This window comes from Camellia sinensis, chromosome 2 (assembly GCF_055761805.1).
Source record: "Camellia sinensis isolate YWXY chromosome 2, ASM5576180v1, whole genome shotgun sequence".
Classification (NCBI taxonomy): domain Eukaryota; kingdom Viridiplantae; phylum Streptophyta; class Magnoliopsida; order Ericales; family Theaceae; genus Camellia; species Camellia sinensis.
Genome location: NC_138962.1, coordinates 69,210,085 through 69,230,053, shown reverse-complemented (window position 1 = coordinate 69,230,053; position 19,969 = coordinate 69,210,085). Strand labels below are relative to the sequence as shown.

The window sequence follows — 19,969 nt, the reverse complement described above, 5'->3', positions numbered from 1 at the left end:
AGTTACAAGAATAAGGGGTTCAAATGATAGGGTTGGTATTATGGTAGATGCTCAAAGAAGAAAGGAAATGGAATAGATTAGGTGTGTAGGGGTTGAAGGAAATGACGGATCTAAAGAATAATTTGGGATGCAAATAACAACATTCTATGATAGATGCTAATCCAATCCCATAAGAATGAATATGAAAAGACTAATTTGCCCTTAGTTTAAAAAAAAATGACAAAGTCAAAGGTTTGGATTGAGCAGGATAAAACAAGTTATCCCACCTCTAAGCATTACATACTACTCATTCTGCGAGAAAAAATAACAACTATTACATTGATTGACTTTAAATATTAAATTTTGAATATCCTTTTCATTTTATTTTATTAATGTCTTAATTTGTGTGTCATTTGATAACATTGTTAATTTTTTTATTTTTAAAAAATCAATAAACAAATTATTATTGTTATTTTGTTTTGTTTTGTTTTTGGTGCTTTGTGTTGTGTTTGGCATACACAAATGTTTTGAAAATAAATATAAAAAAAAAAAGCAAAAACAAATAAACATATTTGTTAAGTTACTAAAAGTAGTTGCGATAAGAGAGGATGACTGGATATTGTCACGACCCAAACCCGCCCCTATAGGTTTAGTATCGTAACCGGCCAGTAATCCGTGGACTACCGAAGGCCTCTGAACAGATTAACAAAATCAAGGGGCTAGCAGAAGCAAATACATAAATATAATTGTCCAATGAGCTGTGCTGACTTATATGAAACGGAATAATTGAAAACTTTATATACATATGCAATAATCATTCATACATTATACCCACACACATTACAGTAACTTAAGTCCGGCCAACAGAATTAAAACAAGTTATACATATACATACAACCAACAGAACTTGAACTCAGGACACTTCGGGAACCTCCACATGAGGCGCAATGGTTGGCTGACAACAGGACACAGATCTAGATAAAAGCCTTCAGGCTCGGACTCCAAAATGCTCACCTATACATATATATATACACAATGAGCTAAAGCCTAATGAATAACATTAAGGTAAAGGGGTTAGTGAATGAAATCCGAACATATCATAAGCAGAAAACAGATCATAGCATAATCATTCTCATATCAGAACAGAATAATGGTACATCCCATAGAACACATTACAGAACGTCTTCCAACTAGAGTAATCGGTTCCGGATACCGATTAAACACATATCACCACAATGAGGTGGCTAACGAGATCTCGTAATTACTTGTATGTCATGGACCCGCATTTTCATGCCGTCCCCCATGACTTGGGACTATCTATGGATGCCATAATAGATTTCAAACTTGGGATGTTCGTTCACGTAAACAAATATCATTTCAGAAATCATAGCTTATCACATTTCATTTGGAACATAATTCATATCAACATATCTTTACAAAAATGTTACTCACAGTGGTTCTTGCAAACAGTCTATCAATCCTCGGACGTTGACCTACAAACACAAAGGCACATAACACCAATAGATCTTATCATTACACAAGTACTTGGCAAACACGACTTAGCTTACATTACATTGGTCTTTGTTAATTCTTAGCTCATTGCTTAAAACACACCTACTTGCCTTCCCTTAACTTAGTACATTCATTCCTTAGTGTATTTCTAATCCATAACCTCCTTAATATGGCTTAATTAAGACTTAGGAATGCCTAAGATGCAATGAGGATGCCAAAATATGCCTTGGAACACTTGGTAAAATTTTCTGAAAATAAGGTCACCGCTCGAGCGTAGACTTCCTTGCTCGAGCGGACATGCAAAACGAGAGGGGTCGCTCGAGCGTGACTTCCTCCGCTCAAGCGACTTGCAAACTTGGAAAAAGTACTGGTTGGTTGAAATCCACGCTCGAGCGTATCGACAACATGCAAAAGGGTTCACTCGAGTGTCCAAGTGGTCGCTCGAGCGGAGAGCTCATGACTGCAGAAAAAATACTGAGAGCTCGCATTCTCCGCTCGAGCGCAGGTTTCCTCGCTTGAGCGGACTGTGAGATTCTAGGTTTCCAAAAACAGGGCTTGAGCTTCAAAATGCGATTTCAATGGCTACACTCATGCGTGGCTTGTTTTTAATGCTCGAAAACCTTTCTAAAACATGAACACTTGGTTGTTTACAAATTCTTTTGCTCAAGGCTCATGAATTTGCTAATTTTAAACTCAAAAACTTTTGCATGAAAGATCTTCAAACTATGTTCTTGATTTTCTCAAAACATGCAAATGTTGATAAACAAACTCATGAATTCTGAAACCATGGACATGATTAAAGCTCACATGCATGCAAAGACTTTAAAACTCAACTCAAAATGATAAAATCAAAGATGATCTACCAGGAATACACATGAAAGTAATCTACATGTTCAAAGACCCATTTCTTGCACTCTCATGAAAGTAGCTTAAAGCTTGATAAAATCATGATGCATGGAGGAATAGCTACAGAAATTAGACATAGAATCCTTACCCAAGACTTTAATTTCAGAAATGTGAGATGAATTTCCTAGTTTTCTTCTTTTTCTTCAAACTTGTGAGCTCTCTCTCACTAAAACCAAACTCTCTCTCTCTTAAGCTTGAACTCACAACTTAATGAAGTATAAAGGGCCAAAGAATGTTGCCTACATTCTCTCATATCTCATCAGAAATTACACAACACACACTCTCACATTTGAATACACAACACGTGCACATACATGCACTACTCCAACATACCCACAAAGATTTATCCTCTACACTCAACACCACCAAATGCCTCAACACATGATGCACTCAAACACATCTTGGATCATTAATAGGATTAGATTAGGTACCAATCATGCATCATTTAAATCAAACACAAGTAACCTTAATTAGTCAAGATTAGCACAAAATTCAATTATTCAAAAATAGTTCCAATTAAGCCTTAATTTAATCACATGCGGTTGTACTAAACTGAATCAGTTTTTAACAAAAATTTTCAGATGGTTCTAAAAATTCTAATTAGTTAACCCATGAACTCAAATTCGGTTTCTAAAAGTATTTAGGCTAACAACTTTAGATTCTAAGTAGAAACTATAGCAGATAATTCTATGAATAACAGATAGAAAGCCAAATCATGAAGAATTACGTAATAAACTCATAATCCATTATATTTACTTAATTAGCATCCTTAATTACTGATTAATAGCTAATTACGAGTCGGAGTTATTACAGATATGATGGCTGATGGTGGGGTTAGTTAGAGGTGACTGCCAAAGTTGGTGTATAAACTGTTGTCATAGGTTACAGGTGGTCACTAAAGCCGCCTAAAGACTCGTCAAAAGGTGATTGGAACTTGCCAGAGAGTCACTAACAATTAGTCTACCAACGATTGACTATGACTAGTTTAATAGGAGATGGAGGAAAAAATGAAAATTATTTTTAAAAATAAGTGTGAAAACTTTTTGTCACTTTCAAATTTCTTAAAAAAAAAATTATTTTTATTTTTTTAAACAAAAATAATGTACCAAATAAATATTCATTTCGAGCTACCTAAATAAAAATGAAAAGTTGTACCCAAAAAGATAATTACAATTAAGTAAATAAAAATGAAAAATGACAGCAAAAACAGAAATAAAATGAAGGCATTTTGGTTCCGTTTTGAGTCTATTTACGTAGAAACCTCTTAAATGCTTGAAAATATAATCTAGCTTCTTGAATTATAAAATTATACAAATAAATTTCTTAAATTATTACAAAATGGGCCTGGCTTTGGTCCAGTCCACCATCGGACTAGACCGTGCTGTTGGGCCTGTGGGGGCTCACTACGGGTCCCGTTTTGAAAATCTGAATCGTTCAATGTGTAGAACTCGTCGAGTACTATATGCCTGTGAAAAATCACGTTGATCGGATATCGATAGCTATGTGATCAAAACAGTTTTTTTATCAACCGTTAATTTATTCACCGTCCATTTTTTTTTTATACAAAACTGATTTAATCACATAGCTATTGATATCCGATCAACGTGATTTTTCACAAACATATAGTACTCGACGAGTTTTACACATTCAACGGTTCAGATTTTCAAAACGAAGCCCATGGTGGACCCCCACGGGCCCAACAGCACGGTCCAGTCTGATGGCAGACTAGACCAAAGCTAGACCCTTACAAAATATCACTTTGCCTCGTAAAATATAAAAGTATACAAATAGTCCATCTAAATTATGGGAGCTTTTTTTATAAATCCATTTTCTAAGAGCTTTATTCCATCCAACCCATATTCTTTTTGACTATTCTATTAGGTCCAATTTGAGATAAGAAGACAAAAATACCCTTTTTATCTACTTATGTTCCATTTACTTCACATTATTTTCTTATGTTTCAATAAGTCCTATGGGTGACATAATTACCAAAATACCCTTAATGTGAATGTTCACACCGTCAATATAAATGTTTATATCATCAATGTGTAGGGGCCCGGCTCATGTCGATCCTCGTGGGTGCCGGGAAAAATTCGAGTCGGGCTGGGCTGGCCCACAAGCCAAAAAAATAGGCCCGACCCAGCCCGTTAATAATATGAATATTCACATTGATAGGAGTGTAAAATTGGTCTGCGGCCCGTGGGCAGCCCGAAACCAGCCCGTCGCCCGGGGTGGGCTCGGGCCGGCCCGTTCACAATATGAATATTCACATTGACATATTAACATTAACATTAACATTGACAAGAGTGTAAAATTGGCCCATGACCCATGGGCAGCCCGAAGCCCGGGCCCGGGCCCGAGTCGGGGCGGGCCCGTTGACAATGTGAATATTCACATTGATATGTTAACATTCATATTGATAGGAGTGTAAAATTAGCCCGCGGCCTGTGGCCGGCCCGAAACCCGCCTGCAGCTCGTGGGCTGCCCTGGGCGGGCCCGGCCCGACCCATTAATAATACAAATATTCACATTGACATGTTAACATTCACATTGATAAGAGTATAAAATTAGCCCGCGCCCCGTGGCTGCCCGAAACTAGCCCACGGGCCGTGGGCGGCCTGGGGTGGGCCCGACCCGGCCTGTTGACAATGTGAATATTCACATTGACATATTAACATTCACATTGATAAGAGTGTAAAATTGACTCGCGTCCCATGGGCGGCCCGGGGCGAGCCCGGTCCGGCCCGTTGACAATGTGAATATTCACATTGATATATTAACATTCACATTGATAGGAGTGTAAAATTGGCCCGTGGCCCGTGGGCGGCCCGAAGCCCGCCCGCTACCTAGGGCGGGCTCGGCCCGGCTCGTTGACAATGTGAATATTCACATTGACATATTAACATTAACATTGATAAGAGTGTAAAATTAGCCCGTGACCCGTGGGCAGCCCGAAGCCCGGCCCCGGGCCAACGCGGGCCCGACCCGTTGACAACATGAATATTCACATTGACATGTTAACATTCACATTGATAAGAGTGTAACATTAGCCCTTGCCCCGTGGTTACCCGAAACACGCCCACGGCCTGTGGGCAACCCGAGGCGGGCCCGGCCCGGCCTGTTGACAATGTGAATATTCACATTGACATGTTAACATTCACATTGATAAGAGTGTAAAATTGACTCGCGTCCCATGGGCAGCCTGAAGCCCGTGGGCGGCCCGGGGTGGCCCGGGTTTGGGTCTGGGCCTACCCCAGGCCGCGAGCGAGCTTTGTGCAGCAGACAAGTTTTACACTCCTATCAATGTTAATGTTAACATGCCAATATGAATATTCACATTGTCACGGGTCGGGCCAAGCCCGCCTCGGGCTACGATCGGGTTTCGGGCCGCCCACGAGCTGCGGGCCAATTTTACACTCCTATCAATGTGAATGTTAACATGTCAATGTGAATATTCACATTGCCAACGGGCCGGGCCCGCCCTGGCCCGAGGTCGGGCTTCGGGCTGCCCACGGGTCACGGGCCAATTGTACACTCTTATCAATGTGAATGTTAACATGTCAATGTGAATATTCACATTGTCAACAGGCCAGGCCGGGCCCGCCCCGGGCCGCCTACGGGTCGTGGACGGGTTTCGGGCAGCCACGGGGCGCGGGCTAATTTTACACTCCTATCAATGTGCATGTTAACATGTTAATGTGAATATTCACATTGTCACGGGTCGGGCCAAGCCCGCCTCGGGCTGCGGTCGGGCTTCGGGCCGCCCACGGGCTGCGGGCCAATTTTACACACTTATCAATGTGAATGTTAACATGTCAATGTGAATATATTCACATTGTCAACGGGCCGGGCCCGCCCCGAGCAGCGAGCAGTCTTTTGGCCGTCCATGGGCCGCGGGCCAATTTTATACTCTTATTAATGTGAATGTTAACATGTCAATATGAATATTCACATTGTCAACGGGCGGGTTTTGCTCCGCCACGGGACGGGGGCCAATTTTACACTCCTATTAATGTGAATGTTAACATGTCAATGTGAATATTCACATTGTCAACGGGCCGGGCCGGGCCCGCCCTGGGCTCCTGTCTAGTTTTATACTCTTATCAATGTGAATGTTAACATGTCAATGTGAACATTTACATTGTCAACAGGCCGGGCCGAGCCCGCCCACAGGCCGTGGGTGGGTTTCGGGCAGCTACGAGGCGCGGGCTAATTTTACACTCCTATCAATGTGAATGTTAACATGTCAATGTGAATATTCACATTGTCAACGGGTCGGGCCGGGCCCGCTCCGGACTGCAGGCGGGCTTTTGGGCGCCCATGGGCCGCGGCCCAATTTTATAGTCTTATCAATGTGAATGTTAACATGTCAATGTGAATATTCACATTGTCAACGGGCCGGACCGGGCCCGTCCCCGGCTGCCCATGGGCCACGGGCGGGTTTCGCCCCGCCACGGGATAGGGGCCAATTTTACACTTCTATTAATGTGAATTTTAACATGTCAATGTGAATATTCACATTGTCAACGGGCCGGGCCCGCCCTGGCTCGCGGGCGGATTTCGGGCCGCCCACGGGCCAATTTACATTCCTACAAATGTGAATTTTAAAATATGAATGTTCACATTATTAAATTGCTAATCGTTGAAAAAATATTTATAAGGGTATCAAAATTAAATATAAGGGCATAAGTGTCCAAGAAAATAGTGTAAATTAAGAAAATGGACTTTATGGAATAAAACTATACATACATGGGACTAAATGAGTTAAAAAATTCCTTCATGGACTTCTTAGGTTAAAACACTTCTAAATTGGACTTATCAATAAAAATTCCCTAAATTATTGATGTGTTTTACTTTAACCCCTTTTATTAGGGGATCTAATTAGTACATTTTTATAATTTAAAAGTTTATTTATATTCTTTTATAGTTTAAGAGTGAAAATGATAATTGTTAATAATTTTGAAAGTCTATCTATATGCTTTATAATTTAAGGACTCAAAATGAAAACTTCTCAATAGTGTAGTCCTTGTTTTTCTCAATCTAGGGCCTTGTTTGGTAGTATCCTAAAAAAACACAAAAAACACAAAAAAAAAATAAAATAATAAATAAATAAAATAAAATAAAAAATAATCTAGACAAGAAGTTCTCCAGCTCCATTGTCACAGCCGATAAAGTTTCCTGCTAATTCTAGGGTTTCTCTACTTCTCATCGCCGTATTCGATGCCCTCTCAATAACTATTTGGATCATCAATTCTCAGGTGAGAACTAAAATTTTTCCTCTCTAACTTTCTTTACATACAAACATATGTATATTTCTGTAGTAATACTAGTAATTGTTCATGAGTTCGCTCAATGGCTGTAAAGCTCTCGTCCTTGACATGTTACAAGAAAATCCCCAAGTGGGTTCGTTTACGAGCCAATGTTTCTTCAATGTCATGTGCAAACAACATCCAAATAATCCCAGAAAATGATCAGAACCCCTCAAATATCTCTGAATTTGAAGCAAATATTCAATTTTTGAAGAATCAGCTTTACCCAGATAGCCTAATTCGGGTTTTGGATTCCACACATGATTTAAATTCTTCACTGAAACTGTTCAAATGGGTTTCCCTCCAAAAACAGTTTCGGCACACCGCGGATACCTATTCCCAAATGATTTTGAAGTTGGGTTTGGCGGGAAATGTTGAGGCAATGGAGGGTTTTTGCAATGAGATGGTGAAGGAGAGGTGTCCGCGTGCGGATGAAGCATTTGTGGCATTGATTGATTTGTTTGTTAAGCACGGTAGGCTCAGCGAAGCTTTACGTGTTCTTGTGACCATGAATTTGGGTGGTTATAAGCCTTCGATTGGTGTATTTAATTTTTTGCTGGGTGCACTAGTTGAGGGGAAGAGAGATTTTCAAGATGTCTTGTTTGTTTACAAGGAAATGGTGAAAGCGGGTATTGTTCCCACCACTGATACGTTGAACTATCTGTTGGATGCTCTGTTTGAGGCTGATCGAGTGGCTACTGCTTTGGATCAGTATAGAAGAATGAACAACAAACGGTGTAGTCCTAATAGCAGGACTTTTGAGATACTCATAAGTAGGCTTGTTGAAAGAAACCGAGTGGATGAATCAATTGTTGTGTTAGATGAGATGTTTGAACTTAAGCTTGAACCAAGTGTGAGTTTTTATAGCAGTGTTGTACCTATATTCTGTAGGTTGAATAAACTAGAGGTGGGAACCAGGCTATTTAAAATGATGAAAGATTCTAAACTTTCCCCAGATTCTCAACTTTATGAGGTTTTGATACGGTGTTTGTGTGAGAACCTTCACTTGTATGATGCAATAAACCTTATTGAAGAAATGATAAATAGTGGTTTAACACCAGCTGATAATATCTTGGTACATATAATTAATGGATTTTGCAGATTAGGAAAATTTGATGAGGCTACAAAGTTTTTGGAAGATAAACATGTTTTGGGTAGTCATCCTCACAATGCATTGCTTGGAGGTTATTGTAATGCTGGAAACTTCCTCGAAGCAGAAGTTTTATTTGCTAACATGTTAGAGAGGGAAATAGCTGATACTAATTCTTGGAACATTCTCATCAGATGGCTTTTTGAGAATATGAGGATTAATAAAGCTTTGAAATTTTTATGTAGAATGATTGTTTCTTCATATGTCCCTGACTCTGCCACATATTCGGCCCTTCTTGTTGGTAAATGTAGACTTACCAAATATGAGGATGCACTAGAACTATTTTATGAGGTTCGTGCCAAATCATGGGTTTTGGATTCCACCTCTTATGCTGAGCTAGTTGAATGTCTGTGTCGGAGTGAAATGATTCAAGAGGCCGCTGAAGTGTTTTGCTATATGTCTAGCAACAAATGCACCCTCCACTTGTCCTCATTTATCACGCTGATCAAGGGAATTTGTGTAACGGGAAATGTTGGTAGAGCAGTCAAGCTGTTATCATCAGCTTACGATTCTGGTACTTCTTGTTCCTCTGCAACGTACAATGCTATAATGCTTGGTTTGTCCAAGTCTGGAAAGGCAAATGATATCTTAGTAGTGCTATCAAGAATGCTGGTAGAGGGTTGTACTCTTGATGGGGAAACATATGGTATCCTCATAGAAATCATGATTGCTCTTGGTCGCACCAACGATTGTGTTTTGTTTTTCAATTTAATGGCTAGTGAGGGTTTATATCCTGACTCGGAAACACTAGCTAATATACTATCATGCTTGTCCAAGCGCTCTCAGCTGCATATGATTTTGCTGGCAATAGATAAGCTTGTTCTAAATAATGAAATCCTTAATTCAGAAATATACAACATACTGATTAATGGTCTTTGGAAAGAGGGATACAAAAGCGAGTCTGGTCGATTATTAGATGTGATGTTGGAGAAGGGTTGGGTTCCGGATGCTCCTACTCATGGATTGCTGATGGGGTCTGTTGTTGGAGACAAAGCAGAATGCAAGTTAGGGGCCTATGAAGATATTAACATCCAAGATCCGATTAGCAACATACTTGCTGAGGGATTGAGTGAGACTTAACTCACCTGCCTTCATGTAACTGTTAGGATCAACCGATTTTCCAATTCCGATGTTGGATTGACAAGTGTATCACATCTACAATGACGAAATTCTTATAAAAAAAATTCCCAAGTCCCGTTAAGGGATTTTCAGATGAAAATTCAGTCCTCCAGGGCAGGGGATTGTTGACATGCCAGGTAAATTCATCTTGCATTGTCATCATACATCTTGTAAAATATGCTTGTATATTTCTAATTTTTTTATTCATCCAAATTATCATACCATGGTGAAATATGATAAAATAATTGAAGAATTTTTTCTCTTGTTCTTGCTAGCTTCTTTTTGTCCTTTAATTTTCAACTTGCAAATTTTTTGGATGGAGAGAATGGATGAATATATTTTAATTTCATTGTTTGGTGCATCTGTCTTCTTTATATATATATATATGGATAGATCAAGGATGAATATCTTCAAGAGAAATGATTTTCTTTCAAGACAATTATTTGATGCTTCGTATTTAACTTACAGACAAGTAGCCTCATGATATTCTTTGCCTTTTTTTTCAACAAGTATTTTGCTCAAATTTAACCACTGACTGAACCAACTGAAGTTTTGGACTACACTCTTTAACAATACAACTTGCCAGGCCACACAAATTAGTGCAGTATCTCTATGTTCCCAAGAAGAAAAATGAGGTCATTGTGTGGGTGAGATCATCTTATCTCTAAAAGGGCGATCAGTTAGACACGACAAGGATTATGGAGCGCAGAAAGAAGTTTAGTTTGTAAAATACTTTCTACTGAATTATTATTCAAATAATCCTATTAGGCATAAATTTAAAGAGTAAAGGGGTTGATTCCAGGAGAGAAAAAGGGTCAAGTGTGAGTACTTCTGCTCTTTGTATAGTGGTTGTGTAGATGAATCACAATATGCAATTCCCTCTTTCTTGGCAATCTGTGAAGCAGCATATTAACATAATCCGAGTGAAAAAAATGTTGAAGGTGCTATGATTCTATTCAGCTGATATAGAATGTATAAATTCATACCTTACAAAAAACTTCAATGTTGTTGGATTTCATATAATTTCTGTGAGCTTTTAATTTTAAGTCATGCCTGCTAAACTCTAGTCTCCGAAGTGATCCATTGTCCATCACAGACATTCTGACTGGATTTAACCTCTTTTTTTCTTTTTAATGCATGTGATTTATTAATTTGTGTTGGGGATGATACCATTCTCCTTCATTTCAGGGATGGGAATTACTAATTTCTTAAAGGTCTAGTCTAGTGGAGAGAAGCCAAACCCTTGTTAAAATTATTCACTATCCTGAAAAGAGGATGTGTTGGATGTGATAATGATCACAAATTACTCGGATAGCAAATATGGATTAACTGCACATGCCGTGCTAGCTACAAAAATGATATATGCTTCAATCTTGTGACCTAACCTAATGGTGCTTGCAGTCGATGAAACTCAGGAAACAATGTCAGTAGCAGGGATGAATGATCAAAATCCCAAACCCTAGAGAAAGTAAGTAGCCAAATGTTCATGCTTGAAAGTGTGGAAGTGTATGTCTAAAGTAATTGCTTCAAGTGGACGTTGTAGGCATTCCACAGCCAGAAGCCCCATCACTTATTGAAGAGTTTAAGCCCATGTTTGTTTAGGCATACTGGATTAGGTTAGATTAGCATTCTCATAACTAATAGTCTTAGTACTATGAATCTTTTTGAATTGTGTATCCTATCCTATGTTTGGATTGGGTTAAGATTATAAGGAGTAGGGGTGGGCAACGGTTTATCCGATCCGCAAAAACCGCCCAACCCGCCCAATCCGCACACAAATGGGCGGTTTCGCAAATACAATGCGGGCGGATGCGGTTTGAAATATGGCATCTTTGCGGGTTGCGGGTTTAACCCGCACATGCAAGAAACCACCCGCACTTTATTTATTTTTTATTTTTTTATCTTAATTATTGTTTTCATTTTTATATCCCACCTAAATATTTTTGTTCAAAACAAAACACCTTTTATTTTTTAAACTTACTCTAGCATTACATTTGCTAATAATATTATATCAACTAAAACTGAATAAATACTAATCATATTATTATTGTTATATAACTGAACTTGTCCCGGATGAAGTGTGATTTGAAATTTTAAATTCCTTAATGAATATGGAGTTATAGTTTAGGATTTTGAAATATATGCTTGTGTTAGTTTATGAATTGGTTTAAGATTTTGAATGATTTGTTTGTATTACGAATTGATTTTGTTGTATTTTTAATTTTATAAGTTTTAATTCATTAATTATTAATGTTGGAGCATTTTAGAAAATGGAGAGAAAATTACCCAAAATAAATATTTTCAAAATGAGAAAAAAACAAGGCTCAAAAATAATTTTTTGAAGCAAAAAGTTCAATCCGCAAACCGCCCGCACATCCGCGAACCCTACCCGCACAAACCGCAAACCGCACTGCGGGCGGTTGCGGGTTGTCTTTTCCCCAAACCGCATAAATGCGGGCGGATCCAAACCGATCCGCAAACCGTCCAAATCCGAACCGCGAACACCCCTAATAAGGAGGGACTAATAGTTCAGACATTGGCTTAGTCCTCTAATTTATATCCCACCCCTTATGTGGGATTGAATAGTTTATCATATGTGGGATACCATATCCGGATGGATTGTTAGTCCATACTTCAATTGTTTAACCAAATATCGGATTAATAATTTTATTGGACTATTAGTGCAATCCTAAGCTCATATCCATCCAAACAAACATGATCTAGGGTCGGCATTTGGACGGACTTACTTTCTCTAGGGTTTAAGCCCCACATCCAGTAGAACCGTTCAGTTCAAGTAGCATATACACTTTTCCATGGTTTGAAACACCTTCTAGAGCACCATGGCCATGTTTGTTTGGGCGAACATGTGCTTGGGATTGAATTAATAGTCCAATAAAATTATTAATCCGATATTTGGTTAAAAAATTAAAGTACGGACTAACAATTCATTCGGATATGGTATTCCATATATAATGGATTATTCAATCCCACATAGGGAGTGAGATATAAATTGGAGGACTAAGTCAAAGTTTAAACTCACTTATCAAATGACCATAATAGAGGTATTATGGTCAATATATTAGATGTCTCATGTCTTGTTATGTCTTATCCATTCCAATTCCCTTAAACAAACATCGGATTAGATAATATTTTGTTAATCTCTCTTTATAATCCTAACTCAATTCAAACATAGGATATGATACACAATCTTAAGGGATTTATAGTCCTAAGACTATTAGTTATGAAAATGTTAATCCAACTTAATTCAGTCCGCCAAAACAAACATGGTCTAGTGTTATGAAAGGCAGCCATGTTTGTTTGGATAGACTGGATTAGGTTTTCCCATGAGTAATAGTCCTAGGACTACGAATCCTTTTGGATTGTGTATCGTATCCCATGTTTGGATTGAGTTAGGATTATAAGGAGAGATTAACAAAAGAGGGTAAATTACAAACACACCCTCTGAGATTTACTTAAATTTCAAATTATCCCTGTGGTTTTAGAAATTACAATATGCCTCCTAAGGTTTATAATTTTATAACAAATAGATCATTTTATTAATAAATCATTAAGTTAATTAACAATTTTTAATAATGTTAAAATTTTATTTCAATTGATAATTGAGATAATTTTATTATTGTATAGGTGAAAAATTAAAAATTTTACTTTTTTAATTAATTATGTTAAATAAAAATTCTGACAAAGGTATTTATAATTTTCTAAACCACATGAGGCAATTCGTATTTTAAACAAACCTTAGGGCGTGTATTTGTAATTACCCTACAAAATATTATCCAATCTGATGTTTGTTTAAGGAGATTAGAATGGATAGGACATGAAATATTTAATATATTGACCATAATACCCCTATTATAATTATTGTAAAATTTTGGACTAGCATGTTTTATAATTTTTAAAAAGCAAATTTTTCTATTGTTGCTCCATATCCATTTTGATCCATTTGAACAAAATTTAACCAACTTTTTTTTTAATAGAAAAAATCAAAAAGCATTCAACTATAAAATTTATATATACATAAGCAACCATTAAAAAAAATACACTATTATTTTAATCATCTATCCATTCATTGTCCAAATTCAAAAAAGTATTTATTTGAACAAATTTTACCCTCACTTTTTTTTAATAGAAAAAATCAAAAATCATTAAACTATAAAATTTATATATACACAAGCAACTGTTAAAAAATATGCATTGCTATTTTAATCTTTCAATTCATTTGAACAAAATTTAACCCTTTTTTTTTTTAACAGAAAACATAAAAAATCATTAAACTATAAAATTTATATACACAATCAACCATTAAAAAATATGCACTAACATCCAACCATTTAATGCCCAAATTCAAAAAGACATTCATTAAAACAAAATTGAACTTTTTTTTTTTTTTTGATCAAAAAAATAACAAAAATCATTCAACTATGAAATATAGCTATTTATAAAAATAATGATATTAGAAAATATAAGCAAACATATTTATGGAAGATGCATACAAAATATCAACTGTAGACATATTGAGGGGGTTGACATCTGACGCATACAAATCATACTGCCACCTATGTAGCTCAATTGATCTCACAATTCACTTTAAGCCTATGCTGTGAACACTAGTGTCTCGATGTGTTTATCGATGAACTCAAACAAACTAAACAACCACATATTTTTAAAAAATGTAATCAACCCCAAGCCTTGGCCTTGGTAAAACTTTATGGAAGGAATAGAAAATAAAATATATATGAATTAGAAATTCAAGATTCTTACATATATCATCAAAAAAAAATAAAAAAAAGCAATTTCACACTCACACACACTGAGAATGAGCTTGTAACTGGTTATCAGATTATATTCTCGAACATGAAGAATATTAATTCTAAGTGTACTTGCCTAAACAACAGACAGTGAGAACAAAGAGGAGACACAAGAAGAGGTAGTTGGAAGCTCCTTGAGCCATTATAACTAGAAATGTTTGTGGGTATAGGAAGATATAGACTTGACTAGATTTTGAATGTGAATTATGCAATGAAATCTTTGAAAGACAAATGCATACAGAGTTAGAAAAGGAGTCTGTGTGTGTGTGTGTGTGTGTGTGTGTGTGAGAGAGAGAGAGAGAGAGAGAGAGAGAGTTGAAGATAAAGGTGAGAGGAGAAGAAAGGGGGGAAAAGCAAAAGGGAAGATGAATATGTTGCAATGATAAAGAAAAGTTGTTACTTCGACATGGAGGTTGGAAAATGTTCTGCCTCTCAACAGTGGAAAGAATCATCTATCCTTTCTTTTTTCTTTTTTCCAAATTCCTTTTTCTTTTCAAAAAAATGAAGAAGCTGAAATTTAAAGCAGTACTCTGCAAGTGGCAAATCACATGGATATATATACATGTACAAAACAAAAACACAAAATAGGCTATGCATGGGTATATGGTGATTGGGATTTTTTTTTTTTTTTTGGTTGCAGTGGAAGATTTATATTAAAAATATAGGACTAATTATATTTTTTTCAAATCTCAAATGAGGTGAGTGTAATTTATCCTTAAGCTTTTTTAACTGAAAGGCAAACCTTAATTAAATTGTTAAAACTTTTGTTTCTTGAGGTTTTCAGGTCCACAATTTTTGGAACATATCATGCAACCATTCTGGTCCGAGGATAAAAAGTGATCTCAAGCCGATCTGTAAAAAAATTTGGTGTTGTTTGGATCATATGGTTTGCTTTTAGCAATCTTTTCAATAAAGGATAAAACTGAAAAAAAGAGTACGGAAAACACTTCTGTGCAACATTTTTTTAACTCACTATGTTCATCAAGTTTCATTTTTATGCTGATGGTAAACCATCATCTGTGTTGCCTCTACTATACTTTGAATTTGATTTCTCTGAAATAAAAGAAATGAATATCAAGAAAACCTTTATATTGTGTTATGAAAGAACTCAAATTTGAATAAAAACACTTCCTTACTCATTAAGTATATATACATCTAAGATGGAAAGGGAAGTTTGTGATTTGAAACATCCAATTGAAATGCTCCACATAAGAGAAACCAATCCACCTCCTTTCTCTCTTCTTTGGATATATATAATATACAGAAGATTGGGACCCCTTTTTTATGCAGAATCAAAAGCACTTTTTCCTGAGTAGGATTTCTTTGCCGAAAGCAAGAGAAGTTGATAAGCTGATGATGCAATCAAATTTAATTAGTAAACAACTTTTATAATAAAAATAATAAAAAAAAAAATCCTCTTTGAAAGTAGAGACAAGACTACGTCTATCTAATCTTTCTAAATTTCGTAATGACGGAAGTCTCGTGTGTTAAGCTGTCTTTTTTTTAACAACCTAGGAGTCGGGTTCATAAAAAACTTTACATTTTTATTACTGATTACCATTTTATCTCTTCAACTTTAAAACAGTACAAATACCCCTTTTGTAGGGGGAGAACAGGCAACAATTTTTATAGTTGTGCATTTGCTTCATTTTCAATTTTTCACCCATTCCAAGGGGTATAAATTTGTAAGTTTTTTTTTTTTTTTTAATTTTTAATTTTTATAATTGAGAGATCTAATTATGTGGATTTAAACTTGAGGAGGGTTAAAAAGGATATTCAATAATGGTTGATAAATAAAGTGTAATTTACCCTTTAAAAAAAAGGATAAAAAGCAGTTAACACACATAAATGGGCACATACATTTTCTTGTATTTGATTTCGGGTTTGATTGGTTGTTTTGGCTAATAAAAATTTTGAATGGATTACTTGAGTTTGGAAGACTCTATTCTCATGTAGTTATATCTTTGTTTTCCTTATTAATTGCATTTTTTTACATCATAAGTCCAATATCTACAAAGTTCATTATTAGAGATTTCAGACAAAGATATGCAGATAACATTAGACTTGAGGTTTTCAGGTCCACAATTTTTGGAACACATCATGCAACCCTTCTGGTCTGAGGATAACAAGTGATCTCCAGTTGATCTGTAAAAAAAATTGGTGTTGTTTGGATGGGTTGCCTTTGGCAATCTTTTCAATAAAGGATAAAACTGAAAAAAGAGTAAGAAAAACACTATTGTGCAACATTTTTTAAACTCACTATGTTCATCAAGTTTCACTTTTATGCTGATGGTAAACCATCATCTGTGATGCATCTACTCTACTTTGAATTTGATTTCTCTGAAATAAAAGAAATGAATATCAAGAAAACCTTTATATTGTGTTATGTAAGAACTCAAATTTGAATAAAAACACTTTCTTACTCATTAGGTATATATACATCTAAGATGGAAAAGGAAGTTTGTGATTTGAAACAATTTGGGTAATTCTTAAGTGTACAAGTGCATATCATATGCACTTACATTAGTTTTCACAAGTGTATGTAAGTTGCTTTACAAAATTGCACAAGTTTCACAAACATACGCAAGTTAACCCTTAAAAATTTGAAAAATCACAACTTACGTGTATTTGTAAGAATTTACCTGATTTTGTGAGATAACTTATGTATATTTGTAAGAACTTACGCAAGTGCATATGTTATGCACCTTGTACACCCAAACACTTGGCTTATGGACCAAGTGCTTTTTTATTAGAAGGTGATGTTTTTGTTCGAGTTTTATGATTATGTGATATAACTTTTCTTTTGCCTATTCTTCTCCTACTTATTGTTAATATATATATATATATATATATTATTTGTGTCATTGTTTTAAATATTGGTCAATATGTATCAAGTTCATAGTCATTCACAATTAATATGGTCGGTTCAGTTGCTATAAAACTTTTCTTTTTGTGACAGATAATTTTTTAAAAAAAATTACAGCTATAAATCTAGTTTATAATACGTAACAGTTGATATTCCTAATATTGTTACGCAACGACTGATATTGATACATTTCTGATATCACTATTTAAAATTCTAATTTCTAAATGGCATCTTTTCATAAAATTATATGCTCAGTGCTCATATTAATAAAAAGAAAAAAAGATTGCGAGTTTTAAAAGGAAAATGTCTCGTACCTCAAATTTTGTGGCTCAAAAGTGGCTCAAATGGCCAAAACGACGTCGTTTTGGCCATTTTTATGTTGTTCTGTACTCAAAACGACGTCGTTTTGGCCATTTGAGCCACTTTTGAGCCACAAAATTTGAGTTACGTAGCATTGTCGGTTTTAAAATGTGAGCTCTAGAAAAGGTCACATATGTGAGCCCTACTTATGACGTGATGTTTTTATTAATATTTTTATTTTTTTTTATTTTCTATTGTCACCTAAATAGAGTTCACTTTAAAACTCTACTTTTAAAGTTTTGTACCATTATCCTAATAAAAATTAGGATAAATTATAAATACACCTTATGAAGTTTGTTTAAAGTACAAATTGTCCCTGTAATTTGAAAAACTACAAATGCATCTTTGCTAGTATTTTTTATTTAACGAAATTAACTAAAAAAATGAAATTCATAATTGTTTTTCTATACAATAATAAAATTACCTAAATTTTTAATTGAAACATATTTCTAATATTATAAAAAATTATTAATTGACTTGATAATTTATTAATAAAATAAATTATTTGTTATGAAATTAAAAATCTAAAAAGATATAATATAACTTTTAAAATTATAAAAAATAATTTATATTTTAACCAAATATCATCAGGAGTATTTATAAGGGGATGCAATGAAGCAAAAGACGCTTTTAGGTTGCCCCTAGATTACAATAATCAATATTAAAAGTTGCTACGCATTGACAAATTTTGATGGGATGCAATGATGGCAACCAAAAAAAGGCAATGCATATGATTTGTTTGTACGGACACATTCAGAATTCTAACATAAAAGGGTAAATATGTATATAAGTAAAAAAATTTAAATCAAAGTGTAAATTGAGTGTTATTATTAATACTCTATTAATTATTTTGAACTTTTATTTTTTTTGGATCTTCTTATAAATTTTAAAATTTTTTTTTCTCCTAAATAATACCAAAATGAACCCATGAAGGTGATTACTGTTTCGTCTTCACATACTTGTTTATGACATGAGAAAATAAATGTTTGGTTACTTGTTCCTAAATAAATAAAGAATGTTCGGGCTTGTGTTTTCGAATTGCGATCATATGTTCGGGAGTTTAATTTCAAAAAAATGACGAATAATTATTATTATTTTTGTCATTTTTTTCAAGAAACTTACTGTTGGACCATTTTAATATCTTTTATTTATTTATTTATTTATTTATTTTTGTGACTTTTTTGGTTTTGTACATGAATTTTATTTTGTCTTATTCATGAATCTTATTTTGTTTGATGAATGGAGGTTCATTCGTTTTTGGTGACCTTTTGTCTTATTCATGAATGAAGATTAATTGGAAGTTCATGGACTTTGTGGTGAGTTAATATTTGGAGACTCTCCATTTTCTCTAGTTTAATGGTCATTATTTTTTAGTGTAATTTGTAAGGTCCTAGTGGCCAATAGATTGTTCCTCTCATCTACTTTTTTCTACACCAATTATTTTTTACACTTGAGAGATTATTAGACAAAGAATGGTGTTTTTTTCTTGGTAGAGCTTGGATTCACCATCTTGTGCAGAGTTGGTTTGAACCATACAACAAGTGACCGGGTTGTTGTATCCTGGAGGGAACAAGTCATAAATTTGTAACTGTTGCATCGGTATTTGGTTTCTTCCTACAGCAGTGGGCTTGATCTCCTTAAAGAAAACGATATATCCGTGCTTCAGTCTGATCTATTTGTATCTCATTTTCTTTGCATTATTTATCAATAAAATATAATTTTTCTGGTATTTCACCAACGCTTTCGTTTATAAAGCCAATTTCCTTTGAGTTAAGAATATCATCAAAGTTATAAATTTCATCTGAACTTTTATTGTTGTACTCCTCTCATATCATGGAGTTGTGGTTGTCAAAAAAACTTTCACTCATCGTCATTACCGGATGAGTGTAGATAATCAAATGGTTGTCACTGTTACTGCTGGAAATTTATCGTCAAAGGGTTT

At 35.2% G+C, this 19,969-nt stretch overlaps 1 protein-coding gene across 1 annotated transcript; it reads left to right on the top strand.

Annotated features, from left to right (window-relative positions):
- The first annotated feature begins 7,522 nt into the window (after positions 1-7,522).
- Positions 7,523-10,228, top strand: LOC114268179 (uncharacterized). The gene has a single exon (XM_028209294.2). The coding sequence runs from the start codon at positions 7,750-7,752 to the stop codon at positions 9,934-9,936; it is 2,187 nt and encodes a 728-aa protein (XP_028065095.2). The 5' UTR covers positions 7,523-7,749; the 3' UTR covers positions 9,937-10,228.
- Positions 10,229-19,969: the final 9,741 nt, after the last annotated feature.

Bases quoted from the DNA above. Each gene is read 5' to 3' on its own strand.
- LOC114268179 (XM_028209294.2), top strand. From the start codon at position 7,750: ATGGCTGTAAAGCTCTCGTCCTTGACATGTTACAAGAAAATCCCCAAG.